At 40.6% G+C, this 16,996-nt stretch overlaps 2 protein-coding genes across 3 annotated transcripts in view; both read right to left on the bottom strand.

Annotated features, from left to right (window-relative positions):
- Nucleotides 1-11,644, bottom strand: part of akap7 (A-kinase anchoring protein 7) — a 36,300-nt gene extending 24,656 nt beyond the window's left edge. The window contains exons 1-9 of one of the 2 annotated variants that reach the window (XM_079180608.1): nucleotides 11,431-11,644; nucleotides 11,116-11,353; nucleotides 9,986-10,138; nucleotides 9,737-9,888; nucleotides 9,073-9,209; nucleotides 6,556-6,716; nucleotides 4,336-4,448; nucleotides 3,342-3,388; nucleotides 2,929-3,029 (exon numbers count right to left, since the gene is read on the bottom strand). In XM_079180608.1, coding sequence (XP_079036734.1) covers nucleotides 2,929-3,029; nucleotides 3,342-3,388; nucleotides 4,336-4,448; nucleotides 6,556-6,716; nucleotides 9,073-9,209; nucleotides 9,737-9,888; nucleotides 9,986-10,138; nucleotides 11,116-11,353; nucleotides 11,431-11,610 — 1,282 coding nt within the window. In that variant the 5' untranslated portion in view covers nucleotides 11,611-11,644. The remainder of the gene's footprint in view (nucleotides 1-2,928; nucleotides 3,030-3,341; nucleotides 3,389-4,335; nucleotides 4,449-6,555; nucleotides 6,717-9,072; nucleotides 9,210-9,736; nucleotides 9,889-9,985; nucleotides 10,139-11,115; nucleotides 11,354-11,430) is intronic. The other variant, XM_079180609.1, reaches the window with a different exon arrangement.
- Nucleotides 11,645-12,446: 802 nt separating this feature from the next.
- On the bottom strand, nucleotides 12,447-16,539 carry LOC306711124 (uncharacterized protein). The gene is made up of 9 exons (XM_079179919.1): nucleotides 16,320-16,539; nucleotides 16,128-16,199; nucleotides 15,407-15,528; nucleotides 15,228-15,288; nucleotides 14,559-14,777; nucleotides 14,332-14,409; nucleotides 14,090-14,179; nucleotides 13,432-13,626; nucleotides 12,447-13,278 (listed from the first exon to the last, which is right to left on the bottom strand). Exons 2-9 carry the CDS (start codon nucleotides 16,189-16,191, stop codon nucleotides 12,965-12,967), a joined length of 1,143 nt encoding a protein of 380 aa, XP_079036045.1. The 5' UTR covers nucleotides 16,192-16,199; nucleotides 16,320-16,539; the 3' UTR covers nucleotides 12,447-12,964.
- Nucleotides 16,540-16,996: the final 457 nt, after the last annotated feature.

Raw genomic sequence — 16,996 nt, 5'->3', positions numbered from 1 at the left:
CAAACATGAGCAATTATCAGCAACTAATTAAACCAGAAGAAAGTGGAGGAAGTTCCTTGTGAACAAAAAAAAAACAAAGCCCTACAAGGTAACACAACTCCACATTCCATTCTCAAATTCAACACTTTGAAGTTTGTTTGAAGTCTCTTTAAATATTCATCACTTACTTTCTTGTCCAAATATTTACTTTTCCAAAACCACTATTTGACATTAGCATAACACCTCACGACACTCATTGAAAAAGAAAACATGTCTGTTTTAGAAGAACACCCGGAGCAAACAGTTGAAATTTCATTCAAACTAAATCAGGACTGGCGTGTTGGCCTGCAAGCCAAATTAATCGGAGCACACAAGGCCAAATTGTCTCTGGCGCTGTGCTCACTCCACATAAAATGAGCTGTATTACATAAATTCCAGCAAACTTAATGGAGAACGCTGAGAACAAACACAAGAAAGCCTCCACAGAGCATTCTAATATCAGAGAACTGGATGCACTGCTCAGTTTTACCTTCCATGCAGTTAAACATATATATGTATATTGTTATCAAAAACACTTAAGACCTGTGAGGTAAACATCCTCCTGCTCTGTCGCTCACTCCCACTCACTCCCACACACACACACACACTGTCGCTCTTTGTCTCTCACAGACAGCTCAGTGATCCACAAAACATTGTGACAGCCTCGCTCACACTCACGGCAATCAGTGCAGCTCCTTCACAGTCGGATTTTAGGAGTCCCTGTCAAGTGGCTTATGCGTACTTGGAGGTGTACGCTAATCCCGTTACAGTGTGATAATGTATTCATGGGTTTGTGGATATTGGTGGAGATCCTGGGAGTCACAAATGCACATAAACCCTGTTTTTCCTGAATAAGATTAAAAAAAGCACGTTCGGCATGATTTTTGTTGTATTCGACACTGCTGCTTTTAAAAAGGTGCGATATGTTTAAGAATTGGCCCCATGCTGAAAACAAATAGGCGTCAGAATTTCACCTCTATAATGGCAACATATAATCTACATTTACAGTCACCAGTTGTAAAAACTAAAATAAAGCCAAATATTTACTTTAAGAATACGCAACATTCAACCAAATTGCTGAAACTTTGAGAGCTGTCCAAAGCAAAACTGCTATTTTTGTGTTTACTTTGCCACTAAAGTGCGGAAGAGAGTCGGGAGGAGAGACGGCCCTTCAGTTAGCGGTTAGCTGTGGCAACTAGCATTCAGCTAATGCAAACCCCAGCGCCAGAAGTCACAGCTGGCTGGTGGAGCTCACATGTGTAACGGCTACAACAGAAAGTTTGCTGATCTATAGTGACTATCGTCTCTTAAGGGGGTTAGCTTTAGCGTGCTACTTTTAGTAGATATCTCTGCAACACGATGCATTGAAGTCTTTAACACGTCGACACTGTAACCTCTTCAATTTCTGTTGATAATGTTCATTTTTTTTATGTTTCAAACTGAAATTCTGTCCAGATCGCACCTTTAAAAACAAAAATTATAAAAAGGTACTCAAGTCGTAATAGCACAACATTAAAGTTTCTTTGTTTTGGGACGTAGATCTCTGATCTATAGAAGACTCGTTTGAATTGAACCCATAGACCTAGACCACAGACTAGGCTAGCAAGTAGTTCAAAAGCATGGTTCCCTGTCTTCTAACATTTTTCCTTAACAGACCTTGAGAAAGCCACCGTGTTACACTACAGTAATATGCTATTTAACTGTGAGCAGAGAGTCTTTAGGTTTTAATAGATTATGTAACTGTGCAGCCTCAGAAAAGCCTCAAAGCATCCGTCTTATGTTCAATATTCTACTTCCACGTTCCTATTTGAATAACAAAGCCGTTTAATGAATAAAATGTGATTACAAACAATGATTTTTGCTTCTCATTAGGAGACAGTAGACATTGCATTTTGCCTTCATCACCATCAATCGGTGTTGGCTTACGACAGTCACAAAGCACCAGCACTTGTTGCATCTCACATCCCTGTTGATTTCGCTTTGGCCAAACTGGACGAGATGCATGTTTAAAACCAGATTGTTGATACATTCATAATATCAATCATCTTTCCTTTAGAGAGCACTTAGACATCGCCCGTCTGGCTTCAACCCAAGTCAGACAGCGGTCAACAATGCCATCTGGAGTTCATGTGGAGCAACACAGCAACAATATCTACTGGGTCAACGTCAACATGTGACAAAAAGTAAACAATTATCTCCACGCTTCACTACTAGACCTCAGGAAACTCACATCAGAACATAAACCCGTTCCACTCACATTCATTTGAATTAATTACGCCACAACCTCAGGCCCGTTAGCATCACATTCATTCAGCAGCCATTACAGAGCTGCTATTCAACAACGCTGGCAACTGTTGAAAGAACTGGGCAGCCATGATTTAATGGAAATGAGCTCTCGAGTATCCCCATGCTGTGTGATTAGGCCAGCTTGCGTCTCTTTTAGCTTCTGATAAGCGCATTAAGATGTATGGTGTTATTTTATATACTTATTTTAAAACTCACCTCCCAGGCACACAACAAGCACTCCTTTGTTGACTGGTATGCAACAAGTTAACAACCTAACCTAAATTATTTACAAATTTACACAACTTTGAAGTATATTATCAATCATCCAACATCATTGGCAGGAAATACAACACACAACAATTACAGCAACATATTTCCCCAAAATATGCCAATCTTGCCCAACTGCAACAGAAACTGATTGTTCTGTATGTGAGCAGAGAGCGCCCTCTGGGGGTCAATAATGCACCTGAACGCCAAATACTGCACACACACACACGTCTCTGTGTGTGTGTGTGTGTGTGTGTGTGTGTGTGTGTGTGTGTGTGTGTGTGTGTGTGTGTGTGTGTGTGTGTGTGTGTGTGTGTGTGTGTGTGTGTGTGTGTGTGTGTGTGTGTGCGTACTAACCAAGTTGTAGTGATGTCTCAGTGTGGTAATATCCATCGTGTTGCTTCTTTTTCAACATGGAACAAAGATCCACCCGCTCAACCGTCTGGTCTCCAAAAAACCTGAGTGTCGCAAGTGAGACAGACAAGAGTGACAGAAAGAAAGGAATAATAAAAACATTCTGCATTACTGTTATGCAAATAAAACATTTCAAGTGCAAAGACAATCCATAGGGTCTTGAAGAATAAACACCAGTGATTCACAAAATGTATTTAAAAGATATAGTTAAAATTGGATTCACGCAAACAGAGCAGTAGGTCTTTCCTGTTTGTCGTTATTACACCTAAAGCATGCAGAATGGACAAATAATGTCCCACTGCACTGGTCAGTGTGCTTGGATGTCTGAATGGCTACACGACAGAACAAGCACCTACTTGTTTGTATAGTTGGAGTAGAGGGCCGGGTCCACACGCTTTATACCCTGAGACACACAAAAAGGAAAATACTGTTAATGTCATGTTCATCACACTTTTTAAGACACGTGCATTCATTGACACACACACACACACACACACACACACACACACACACACACACACACACACACACACACACACACACATGAAGCCGCCCAGCAGACGCCAGTCAGGATACAATGTCAACAGGTGTCAAAGGACAAAACTAAAAAGATAGATCTCACCTTCCTGTGTCCCTCCCCCCACCGCTAAGTTTCCCTTCTTCACATACCTTTCTCCTACTTCTGTGTAACTTCTGGGCCTAATCCATCCTAATAGAACGGTTCAGAAACCATAAAATCTTATACATTCAGTTTCTTTTATAATAACACAGCAGGCGTGTTGTTCCCAATGGTAGTTTTGTGTGGAACAATAATTTGTCACTGTGACTGCATATGAACGCTTAATTGGAGTAAGTAATACGATGCAAATCTATGTTGACATGATCCATTAAAAACAAAACCACGCTGTGCCAGAGCAACTTTATGCTCTTATTTATTCATTAAAATGAATTTATTATGCAACTACAGAAATTGCTGAATATAATGGGTTGTTTTGTTTTTGTTTGGTGCCTTAAATCACAACTTGGTCTTGCAGTTAAAGTAGTTTATAGTAAAATCAATTAATTGTTTTCTAATGTGCACAATGCAAGAACCTCCCAGAAGCCCAGTGGGGCGCGACACTCGGTATACAGTTTAAACAATAGCTTGATACTAGAATTAAGCTACAAACCTGGAGAATATAATAAAAAAACAAACATTACAATCAGTTAAATATTGGCAGTAAAATGTATGTCGGACTGATAATCATGTTGATAACATGCTACTATACGGAGCATCTCTATCACTATAGAAGCTTAGCTTGTGTGTGTGTGTGTGTGTGTGTGTGTGTGTGTGTGTGTGTGTGTGTGTACCTGGGATCGTAGTTTGGATGCTCTGGAAAGCTTCATGATGGTGAGGTGGGGTTCAAACCCACGATTGCCTTCTTGCAGAAGACCCTGCTCCTCAAAATGGCTCCGCAACAAATCTGCAAACACACAAACACAACAGAAAGTTATAGAAGCAACCAAAGGAGGAACGTCAGGTATTAGGTCAGTTGACACAAACAGCGCAGACGTAGATGGCACAGAATGTGTGTCAGAAGCTCTTTACTCACATATCATTTGAACACACGACATGAACACATACACTAGAAGACCTGCAAGGACAAACGCACACAAACAAAGACGCACACACACACCAGCTGATGAGGTTTAGAGGGAAACCATGGAGGTATTTTTAGTAGAGCAGCTCTACAGGGAGAGAAAGGTTAGTAGATAATCAATAAGAGTGGTGGAAGGAGCAGGCGAGAGGACAGGAGAGTCTGATTTCATGCCTTATCCTTATATTGCTTTTCCAAGGGGAACAATACGGGCCTTTATCTTCTGATGTTGCCGTTTCATTTGCCGTTTCGAGAAATCTGGAACTACTTGGCTTCGTTCTTTATGACCGCTCTTTTTGTTCGACAGCCGTTTTCAAAGTGTCGACATGCTGCCCTCTGTTTAACGGGTCATACAGGTGTTCAGAACGAGACTATACGGATGTGTTGCTGTGTTTTTGGGGCTGTTTTAAAGCCCAACTACTGCCACGTAAAGGCAGAATGTCACCGCACCAAAACGTCAAGATCAAATCAGCAATTGAGCAAAACTGGTTCCTATTTATAGTTTTTTTCAACACACTTCACATTTGCTGCAGCTCGCACTCCATCACTCAAGGGTGAGGGTTGATTGTGTTTGGCTGGGTCAGTTATGGAGGGTCTGCCTGTGTTTGTGTCAGCTAAGAGAGGCACAGTTTGATGGGATAGATCCAGACTTTAACACTTTTTATGCTGCATGTTGAATGTCTAAGAAAGAAGAAGACACGCCCTCTATCACTACCACACGCTTCTCTGGTTGTTTGGTATGAGAAGCACATCACTACTGCCTCACATAATGAGTTTAGACTTTTTAAGATTTAACTAAACCTGATAGCTGTGGTAATTGCGTACAACCTCGGCCCTTGTATCTCTTTAAAAGATTAATTTACTGCATTTCCTATTCATATCAAGCCTCCAGATGAAATGCCTTTTGGGATTTGTCTCGGCCATCACTAATATGCCAAATGTAGTATTTGCTCTGCTCTGAGCAGTTAAGACACTGGATGAGCCGCTGGGACATTTCCTGTTGAGCCTGTGCACAGAGAAGCATGTGTCTACTTTTACAAATCCCTGCCTGCATATTTCTTATTAAGCAATTATGTGTGTGTGTGTGTGTGTGTGTGTGTGTGTGTGTGTGTGTGTGTGTGTGAGTGTGTTGGTGTTGCAAGAGCACAGAATCCTCTTAGAAATGTTAGATTAGTGTTTTTGCCAAAGGCACAACACAAAAACACACATAAATGCTTCTGCACACACCCCCACACTTGTACAGATAAAAAATGACAGACGTAATCAGATGAATGAATGCATGTCACATGCACAACCCCAGATGTGTGTGTGTGTGTGTGTGTGTGAATAGTATGCAGGTACACACACACATGCAGAAAATCATGCAAATACAATATAATTTGTCCAGATCCACTTACACTAAGAGGTTGTCGTTACACTCAATATCAAATGAGTGCAAGTGGTTGACTATCAAGAACTAGAGCTTACATCCGTCGACATCCATTATGTTCTTATGGTGTCATATTATAGTGCAGGACCCGACTGAAGGGCCAAACCAGTCTACCTGCTCCCCACAAGATCACCTTAACGCATCTCCACAAGAACAGGCAGGCTTGGACCACCTATGAACTTTTAATGTGAGTTAGCCCCACTCACTTTACTACCGACAACCCCCAGAATATACCCCACGCTCCCTTAAAGCAGTCTAATCTGTGACCTCCCATAGCAAATCCCCCACGTCAGCGAGCATCCATAACAAAGACTACAAATCCTCCAAACCGGCTGCAGTCCTCAGCTGACCCCGAGTTCAGACATCCCTCCACCGGAGACAAAAGAGAAAGTACCGTATCACATTAACATCCTCTGATGAAATGTTTCCCCTTAGTAATATACCGCACGAGTAGCACTCAGGAAAACTACTATGATGAACAAAATGTAATATAGTGACACTGACCTGCCACGCTGTCCAGTGTGTGTCTGTGTTCTCCGGGGGCCAGCCCAACAAACACCACCTCCTTCCTGAAGTGACCGATCCCTGAGAAGGGCAGCACCAGGTCCCGCCCACCCAGTAGCTCAGCCAATGACGGCTCGAACTGAGCCAGCACGGTTCCCGCCCTATAAGGAAATATACACGTCAATTTACACACACAACACACACACGCACGCACACACACACACACACTCACCAATTCACAACTTAATCCTCTCTCTCCCTCCCTCTCATATTACATAACGAGGGAATCTAGTGATTACTAATGACACAATCTTCTGCGTGATGCAGATTAAGCATCAGTATCGCCACATAAACATGGCCGACACGTTCCAGAGCTGCATTGAGTTGTGTCTTTAAAACCTGGTCATGAAATGTTAGGATGACAACTTCACAATATGAAATGTACTTCTTTTTTTTAACCACATATTCAACGTGGGAATTACCTAAAATACTAGAAATTTGTCACATTTTTCCTCAATGGAGACACTACTTTAGTTCGTACTTTCTGTCTTTATACGGGCGATTATAACATAAAAAATATACGCAATGAGATGATTAACTTAAGTGAGACAATATGACCATTCACATCACAAGTATTGGGGGGGGGGGGGGGGGTATTGCAATGTAAAGGAATGAATCGTATGTCAAAAAGTCTAAAGGAGGCAGTCTTATTCTGATTATTAATAGTAATAAAAGCCTCAGACTACATTATAAACTACATTCTATCCTCAGACACTGTCCTCCTTCAGCAGCGTTTCATCAGAGGAATCTAAAACTAGAACATTTGCAGGCGTATCAACAGGTTTTCCTGAAAGTACGGAGAGGAAGAGATAAGACGGGAGCAGCACTAACGTGACATGTTGTGATTAGTCACTGCAGAACTCTGCATCCCCGTCTTCAAGCAGTAACTTATGTCTGTACAAAACAAACATGAGCCAGACCTTGTTTCTGGTGTTGTGTGATAATCTACATGGTCACAGAGACGGAATGGGAAATCCGACTGTGGCAGGTAACTCATTTGCGGGATACTCTGATTGAAGTTCACTATTTTAGCTGTAGCGTGTTGTATTCTGGGGGAGCAATAAGGAAAATGGAGAGACCAGGACGAAAAAGAGAGAATTAATTCTACTCTATCCTGAATTACAGAACAGACATAACGATTAGTCAATGTGCAGCACAGAAAAACATCTTAAACGGCTCGTCTTAAAAGTTTCAAAGTAAGGAAGAAAATCTATCTTCCTACTATAAAAGCACTTCCTAAACTCATTACCGGTTCCTATCCAGCGTTCCTACAGTTTAACGCTTCAGGATTTAAGACCAATTGTACAAAATCCAACATTTAACTTGCCGAAGTATGTCTTGTCGGAACTGGGTGCAGTTTCAGATTCCACCAACATTGTGCGGAATAAGTCTCCTACTCCCTCATTTGACTTGTATGGACTGTGTTTTGTTATCGTCACATTTTCTAAAAATCCTACTCCTCACATTTTGAAGACCTTTTAAAGGCTAATTTTAGACATTTTAATTCGAATTACGGACGTACATTTAGATTAATAATCCAATGCCTTTTGCAATTATCCTGTCTCAGACCTCTCATCTTAACTAGAACTGTAAATTTGATTCTTTCATCGTCACCCGTCCGCTCATGCCTGTATCTGATTAGAATGTGCCGGTAGTTCATAAAATCAACAGCTCTCACTTATCACTGTGAAGAGTCTGAGATCTAAACATATCGATGGCGGAGAGGAAACCTTTGTAGTTTAATATATACATAATATATATGATAGCGTCATTAAATGGTTTTAGTAGCCTTCCCATCATTGTGTGTGTTTGTATTGTTCCCCATCTTCATTGTCATACAGATCTAACAACAGCGCTGCGGCCATTTTCTGCAGTTACTTTGAATCAAGGACAGGCTCTATGTCGCCCCGATTTAGGATTCCGAACTTGGGATACTCTTAATTAGGACGGTTCAGTAAAAGCCACATTTCTTACCTAAAATAACATGAGTTTCTGTAATACTGACAATCCTAAATGTCATCATAAACTGGGATAAGATTATCTGTAATGAGGTCTGTGTGTGTGTGTCAAAAAGCTTATTAGTAATCATGTGCATGCGTGTGTACATAAAGAGGGGGACAAATCAATGATGCAATATACACAGTGGTCTGCAATCACATGTATTGATACACTAGCACCGGTATTGGATTACATTTTGTTTGACTATCTGAACTTTGAACCGCTTTGTTTTCCGACAGCTCAGACATCACCAGCTAATGGACTGTTTAACATTCAAGTAACGACACGTGTTCATGTTGTTGTGCTTGTGAATTTATGGCTCTAATTATAAGCAATTTGGTGCACACCACCCTTCATAATGTAGGATTTCTGCAAATTACAGGACACATTTTCCTCTTCAGTTAGATGGTTTAATATGTTTGTGTGCATGTGTGTGTGTGTGTGTGCACGTCCACTCACAGGTCTACTTGCTCCTGACTGGCGAGATGAGTGACTAGCAGCGTGATGTGGAGAGTTGGGACGGGGAGCATGGCTTTGGCCAATCGGGGCTCCTGCTGAAGCACCGCCTCCTGGACCTCGCTCACAGCTGAACTGATCTGTCGTCAGATACATTTAATTAGCAGCAGCCGGCAGACGCTGTCACACACATGAACTGGCTGTTTTCTCTCTCGTCCTACCCCTCCACTCCATGTTTTGGTCAATTTACTACAAATCTTTAGCAAATTACTGCAGACTGTCCAAATCATATCTTTACACTTTGAATGCTGTTTTTACAACCTCCCATGCATCCCACATTTCCATTTATTTTAGCAGCGTGGAGATAAACTTGAAAGACTTGAAACATGCGTTATGATACAGATAATCCATCACAATGATGTTAGCTTGATTTTTTTTCTAGTTTTTTTGGTTAAAAATATGCTACGATTATGAAAACACAAGATCTTTGAGTTACAACCATGAAGAAGAAGTGAGACAATCACGCGATTCATTGATAGGCTGATCAACTGAAAATGAACTGGCAAAGCTTAGATATAGAGACGTATCTGTAATAAATGGGACACAATGTGCACAAACTTCAGCATGATCAAAGTACAGCAAAGTGAAGAGACCAGTAATTCATCACCTGTGTGTTGGTGATGGGGATGGAGACAAAGTAGTTGGGTCGTTGGCTCTTTTTCTTCTTCTTCATCTCTGCGTCCTCTTCACTGTCCACTCGCCCTCCATTGTCTCCTCTCTTCCTCTTCCTCTCTTTCTGGGTCGACTCTGAGCCGGAAACTAGAGAACAAGGGGCGAGCAAACTTTACATAAAAAAAAGAAAAAAGAAAAGTGAATTCTAGAGTTCATCAAAACATAATATTAAGAACATACATACATGCAAGCTCTTTCCATGTGGTGGGGCTGGTCACAGAAAACGGAAGCTCCGACATTAAAGTGTCCAAAGTATCAGCCGACTTGAGCTGTTTCTTCTTCAATTTCTGCCTCGCCCTCTTCATCTTCCTCCTCATCTGCCTATCGCTTGATCCTGCTTGAGAGATAAATTACAATATAACAAACACACATATTGTATATGTATACACATGAATAGGAGAGCACTCATACACATGTGGTGCACGGGCATGGTTCAGGAACACAGTATATTTGTCCCATGTGAGTTTTACCTTAAAATATTGATTAGGCTCACCAAAAAGACAACTGAAGTAATATCTTATACATTTTAAGTGGCTAAAAAACGGGTGACTGATGGAGGGATCATTTCTCTTTTGAATTGAGAACCAATAACAAAAATAATGTTGGGAACTTGGTAGCTACATATAAGGATTTCATTTGATCATGCAGACATGACGGATCCTTCAGTGACACTTCTGTACACTTGAAACAGGAAAATATTGGGCGGAGCAACATAATAAACGTGTTAAAACTGAAGCTACATGCAAACATTATTGAAGTAATAATGTCATCTTTGGTCAAGATAATGCATGCTGATGACGTCCAAAGCTTCAAACCTCACTGGTTTATTGAGTTGTGAAAGTTTTGCAGCTAAACTATGTGATAGGCACATTAATGAGGATAAACAGAGAGGAGAATAAACAAGGATTATATGGGAAAATTTCCACATTACGCCAGGTAATAAAGTAACACAAGTAATTTAATAGACTAATTAAATGTAAATCTTTCTCCATCACATTGCAACTCATATGAAATGTAAAGTGAGAAAATGGACAATGCATTTATTTATTATTTTACTTTAACATACTGCACAATGGCATTTACATCGAATGTAGCAATTCTGAACAGGAGTATTAAAGATTGAATAATAAAACAGAGTCTTCTTGGACTTTAATTGCACACAAAGTGTTATCACCAGGAAGGTGTTGTAGAGCTTCTAGTGTAACCTCCCTCCATCCCTCCGGTACAAAGTGGCACTGCGTAAGTTGGGTTTTTCCGAGCGTACCCAGGTCAAATAGTTCATTTTGGCAAACACAGGCAGTCGGTTGTACTCACCCGGCTCTGTGGAGGCTCTGGTGTTTTGTGGGACCTCCATGGTGACTGCATCCACCTGACCAGGACTCATCTTCTTCCACTCCTTATCTTCTGGCCCAGTCTTCTCTCTAATCACAGCTTCTTCACCACCACCCTCCTCCTCCTCCTCAGCAACATCATCTGAGGCAGGTGTGGTCTCTTTGCCATAGGAGACACTGGCTGGCTGCATATCACACACTGTTCGCTGATACAGACAGGACTAAAACAAAGAGGAACGACCATGAACCATCATCATATTGCACTGTTTCTTTCTTCTAAAGACTTTCATTGAATTACCTTTAGTCGGAGCACGTGTGCAGACAGCTTCGGCGCGGTGACGTTACAACAGTGACTGGTGGATGTGGGATGCAGCCTCCGGAGTGGGAGTTCATTGACAGCAAAGCAACTCTGTAAACGAACGATTTTTGAACACGTCGATCTAATAATCGGTCTCAACAGAACGCGACCGAGGAGCATGACACACAGTGAAGTGTGACAAACTTTAGCTAACAGCTGGCTAGTTGCAGAGACATAACAAGCTAATTTAACTACAGCTAACCTGGTCGCAAAACAGATAGAAGTAGCCAAAAACTCTCTTCGGGGTAGTTACCGATGAGAAGCCTCTAAGTACAGACATTCTTTGCCTCCCTGTAGCTAACAGCTGTTCAAAGTAATCACACTAGCCATGCAGTAAGTTATCTGTTGAGCTAGCTAACAGTTAGCTAACTGTTGTGCACCAAATTAGCTTCACTAACCGGAATATCATTTTTGGTAACTTGTCATTGGGTTGTTGGTGCGGAAAGCTCGTTGGTGGCAGTCTGTCAGAAATATTCCTCTAAATAAATAACGGAAAATAACACAACACGCGCTAACTTGGAATACCGACTGGAAGCAGTTTGTAAACAATGTCCAACTTCCGGCCTGGTTTTTCAGAGCAAAATAGCTTTTCTCTTTCCAGAATAAAAGCATCGGGCGCTTGACCTAGCGAATGTTTAGCACAAAAGGTGATTTTTGAATCGTAAGAATTCAGTTATGTTTTGGTGTCTAAAAATGTAACTCATTTAGCTGGACTGAAATTTTATTTTGAAATATTCAACACAACATTCATCTATAATTACTGCATATGAAATGTTGTCCGTCAAAACATTACATCTGTATTTTAGACACTTTGGTGCAGAGTAAGAGATACAAAGGTGCACAGAAATACTACTACTGTACACAAATATTTGGGCACAAAATACATGTTTTTTAATCATAATTACAATGCCATAAAAAAAGGACAGCAGACTATATGATTACACACATAATTGCATTTTATTGAGAGTATAATGTATATTAATCTTCGTACCTTACATGCACTTTCTACAACACGATTATATAATAAGGGACAGCAAAATTGCACATTCATGCTTTGAAGCAAACATGTTTTTATTTAATCTTTATTTTTGCATTAATTGTAGACAAAGCTCATCCTTTGGCCAGTTACTGAGCTTTGTGAAACTCCCATCACTTCATTTAAGTCCTAATATACACAGAAACGGTAGCAACTGGAGAAGTGATTCTTGGACATATTAAATCTATTAAAATCTGACCGATAATTGAGCGTTGAAGAATTGACAAAACGCAAGTTACAAAATGTACTGCGCAGAACATGTGCAGAGAACTCTTTGTTTAACGATTTACACCCATGAGAAGACAATTATCATTAGATTATAATCAGTAGCTGAGATGATTTTACCAAGGAGGAGACAATAATGTTTTCTGCAATGTGTTTTATCTTTTGCTGTTGATGCAATCCATTGCATGAACTGAAGGAATACCATTAGAACTATTATTTACCAGATAACCAACTGGATAAAGTGGGTAAAGTAACCCAAGGGCCAGCACCCCTGTGGTCAGCACCCCCACCCTGGGCATTTCGACTGGTCTCTTTATTTCTCTGGACGAAGTCCTGCTCCAGTAATTTGTTTTGTATCTCAGTGACGGCAGCATCATTTCGGTCACACTTCAGTAATCCAACCGTCTCATGGTAGAAAACGTTGACATGCAACATAACTCTTTTGTCAACAGGCCACGTTCTCATAGGTGACGTGGGCTTGACCTCGCGTGAGTGGTGCATCAACACCAGAATGACAGGTTTTTGGTCTGAGGACACCAAAAGAGAGAAGGGAGAATGAGAGTTACCAAAAGATTCTCTGTTGTCCAACACATCATTATGTTGATGACTAAACTTTGATTATCTAAATCCAATGCAATATTCCATTTCAATATGAACGGGCTGAAAAATCCTTCCCTTACCTGTAAAATCATTCAGGGCTGCCTCAACATCTGACGCAATGCGTGAACTGATCGGACAGAAGACAAAAGTGATCTTGTTATCCTGATTGCCTTCACAATGCTGGATCTGATTCTGAACGCTTGTCTTCACTTTCTCCATCAGCGTCAGGTGGGTACCAAAGGTTTTACCGCTGATGACCATCTTGTACAGTGTGGCTATAGAAAGAGAAATGGTTGTGCATGTGACACAGATTTATACATTTGAAAGAACAGTAGAATAGAATTGTTCTTAAAATATTTTTGATGGATAATTCAGAAAGATAAAGCTTTCAAACGGTCCCTTTATGTTCATTGATACATTCTGTTTCAAACAAACAGTGACAACTCTTAACAGATGACATTTTTTTATGAAGGGTTTGCAAAAAAAGTAATGTTTTAGATTCCAATCAGCTGTTGTGCAAAGGTCCAAAGTCAGATATTATTCCCCAACACACTCTGTGCTTTGTGTATGTATTCAATTCACCGGATTGAAAGGTATTTCAGTATCATAAGGCTAATAATATATTTTAAAATCTGAACAAATTCAGAACAGATTCATGAGAAAATCGTATATGTCATGAAAGTGTGAAGAGGAAAGGCACAACTTGAGAGAGAGAGAGAGAGAGAGATTGAGATTCACCTTGTGCTCCTCCTGGTCGGACATAACTTTGGCCACTGTGGCGCTTCACTGGAGCACTGGTGGCTGGAGTACTTGGACCTGACGAAGACTCTGTTAGGAAAACGACATAATGAAAAATGTAAATGAATCTTACTACCTTAACACCTATATGTAGCAGGCTGGACAGACGTTTACCAGATAGTGAACCTTGAATTTTTTGAAAATCTTATATGACATGAAAATATGAAGAAAGTTAGATTTACTTGGTGGTTCTGGTGGATAGCCACCAGTGGTGCCAATTTGATGCAATGTTTTACCACTGGCATCTGCGTTGCCTGAACCTGGCAAAGAGACAGTCACATAAAATGGCATTATTACTCACTGACTCCAAATATTTTAGTATATATATTTCAATAAATCAACTCTATCTTTTCGTCACACTCTCAAAAATCAACTCATTAAACATGACAGTTTAAAGCGGACGATTCACCTTGTGCTACTCCTGGACAGCCGCCAACAGATTCTCTGTTGTGCAATATGGTCCAGTCAAGACCACAGTTGTCAGTGACTGGACCTGGCTGATTGTTGCTGAATTCTTCCAGAAAGCTGATGTGAGCTTCAAGGAAACTCTGGACGTTATTCGTTTGGGTCTTCATGTCCTTCAGGATTCGGAGGTAATCAACCAAGACCCCATTGTCAGTCAGAGCAGCTGGAGAGAGAGAGAATCCGGTTGTGCGTGTTAGAATCTGGATGACAATATAATAGGGTGACCATATATTCAAACCAGGCGGCCACCTCCGGTTCTGCCGAGCGAAGCCGATGCGGCAGTGTCTTAAAACCTGCATTCTCTCTACTGACGCGCAGGGGGCGACTCCTCCGGATGCAAAAAGGAGAAAATGACCCTACTTTTCACTTGATTTATTCCCTCAGTAAATATTGAGTGAAACATGAGTTTATGGTCTCAATCACTAGTTTCAAGTCTGAAACTACTAAATGTACGACTAAAACTACTAAACTACTAAATATACCAGACAAATCAGGACATTTGGTCCCTGTACAATATTAGCAAGGTTCCATTTAATGGCTCCACTCTCATGGTCCAAACAAAATGGCTGTCAAATGTGAAAGTGAAAGCAACTGCTAGCAAGGCTGTACATACCCCTGAAAGATTCACTTGAGATGAAGCCCTTCAATTTTTTTAGGAGCAGTTCAACTGGCCGCTGAAACAAAAATATAATATTACATTCAATCTTTTTTTTTACAAATCCTAGTGACTAGTTTCTATCCATGTTATTTATCCTTATTTAATTCCCTCTCTAATCACACTTGTTAGCTCACCTGTTTGTGGATTGCATCAAAGATTTTCCTTCTCAGTTTGAAATCCTGAACTCCAGGAAACAACTCATGTAGTTCTTCTCGAGTCAGCACCTGGATGTCTGAGTCGGTGTGCAAATCTGCCTCTGCAAAAACAAGGTGAGGAGTTGGGTAAGTGCTGGAAACACTTTGCAGGGTTCCCACTCTTTTCTATGGATCATTTTCCAGGATGCTTTCAGTGCTGAAGAACAGCACAACATAACTAGATAGATAAGACTAAAGTTCATTCTCAGCTAAATGAAAATATGAGAGTGTTCAAAGAACTGGGAACCCTGATTTTGGTTTAAATTCAGTATACCTCATTTTTGAAAGTTGTTTTTATGTTTCCAGCACCAATAGGCCCTTTTCACAGCATCTATTTTGACGTGTCATTGCAGGATAAACCCAGCTGCACTAACAGCATGTATTATAGTCCTGTTCCATTTAGGTGGGCCAGGGCCCTGGTATTGTACATGCTGGCTCACTGTTATAACTGTGACACACTAAATAGAATGGGAATTAATTGAATCAGTTACACCTGTGTTTACCCTGTTATGACAAGACAACATGGCAGCTATTAAAATAGACTATTATGTGACAGTAACAGTCAGCTGTGTTTATAGAAGTGAAGCCACATACTGTAACTATGTTTATGGTTTTATTCAAATAAATCATCCTGTATTTAAAAATTAAAATGGTCTATTACGTTTAAACACGTCAGCTGCTCTTTTGTCGATGTCCTGTATTTCCTCCAGTAAAAGCGACGTCATGACTTCACCTGTAGGAAAAGCAGAAAAAGAGGCACATTCATCACATTGGATTTCTCTTTCTATACTGCATCGCTTCTGTCTTTTCTAGTGTTGGTCTGACATGTTTTGTGAAAGATTGGGACACAAACCTGCTGTGTAGACGAACCAAACCGAAAGAACCAAACCGAAAGAACCAGAGAGGAGACGCTGGGAGGAAAGAGAAAGAGACCTTTAAACTGATCGGATCACACGACAGATGATTGACTTCGATAATTAACCAAATTCAACCGTCAAGAGTTAGCTGTCAATCATGTAACCAAATAAAAAACAGAAGTCTATGTGGTATAATGCTCTCCGGTCGTCCTCACAATCCCGTCTACAGTGAACTGAAAGTGAAACTTAAAGTTATTGATTCTTCTTCTTTGTTTTTAATGGACGCGTTCAAAATGTCGCTTTACCGCCAGCTACTGGATTATAACTGAAATCTCTACTCACTAACTTAAATAACTTCACAGCATGTTCATGTATACAGCAAAGCCAGCAGGGAGCAGCACTCTGCAGCTTTTATTACCGCCCTGCAAAATCCTAACCTCCTCAGATAATTCAGCGTCATTTGCTCTTCAGCTACATTTAGTTTCGGTTTTTTTGGATGTTTTGTAAACTGATCCTCAATAAAAAGCTGTACAGCTTATGAATATTTGGGGGCATTGTCACATAGGCTCATTAATAAACTATCTGCTGCTTTTAAAGGGTTAAAGAGGATGTGATTTATTTAACAGACGACATCACATCACCACAATCCTGTCTTCTCTTCACTGGCTCTCTG

The sequence above is a fragment of the Pholis gunnellus genome (assembly GCF_910591455.1).
Source record: "Pholis gunnellus genome assembly, chromosome: 19".
NCBI lineage: Eukaryota > Metazoa > Chordata > Actinopteri > Perciformes > Pholidae > Pholis > Pholis gunnellus.
This window is presented reverse-complemented; position numbering and strand designations above follow the sequence as displayed.

Excerpts from the sequence above, each read along its gene's own strand:
- LOC306711124 (XM_079179919.1), bottom strand. The coding sequence starts at position 16,191 with ATGACGTCGCTTTTACTGGAGGAAATACAGGACATCGACAAAAGAGCA. Across the intron at positions 13,627-14,089 it reads CCGACCAGGAGGAGCACAAG|CCACACTGTACAAGATGGTC; the intron begins GTGAATCTCAAT and ends CTCTTTCTATAG. Across the intron at positions 13,279-13,431 it reads AGCCCTGAATGATTTTACAG|ACCAAAAACCTGTCATTCTG; the intron begins GTAAGGGAAGGA and ends TGGTGTCCTCAG.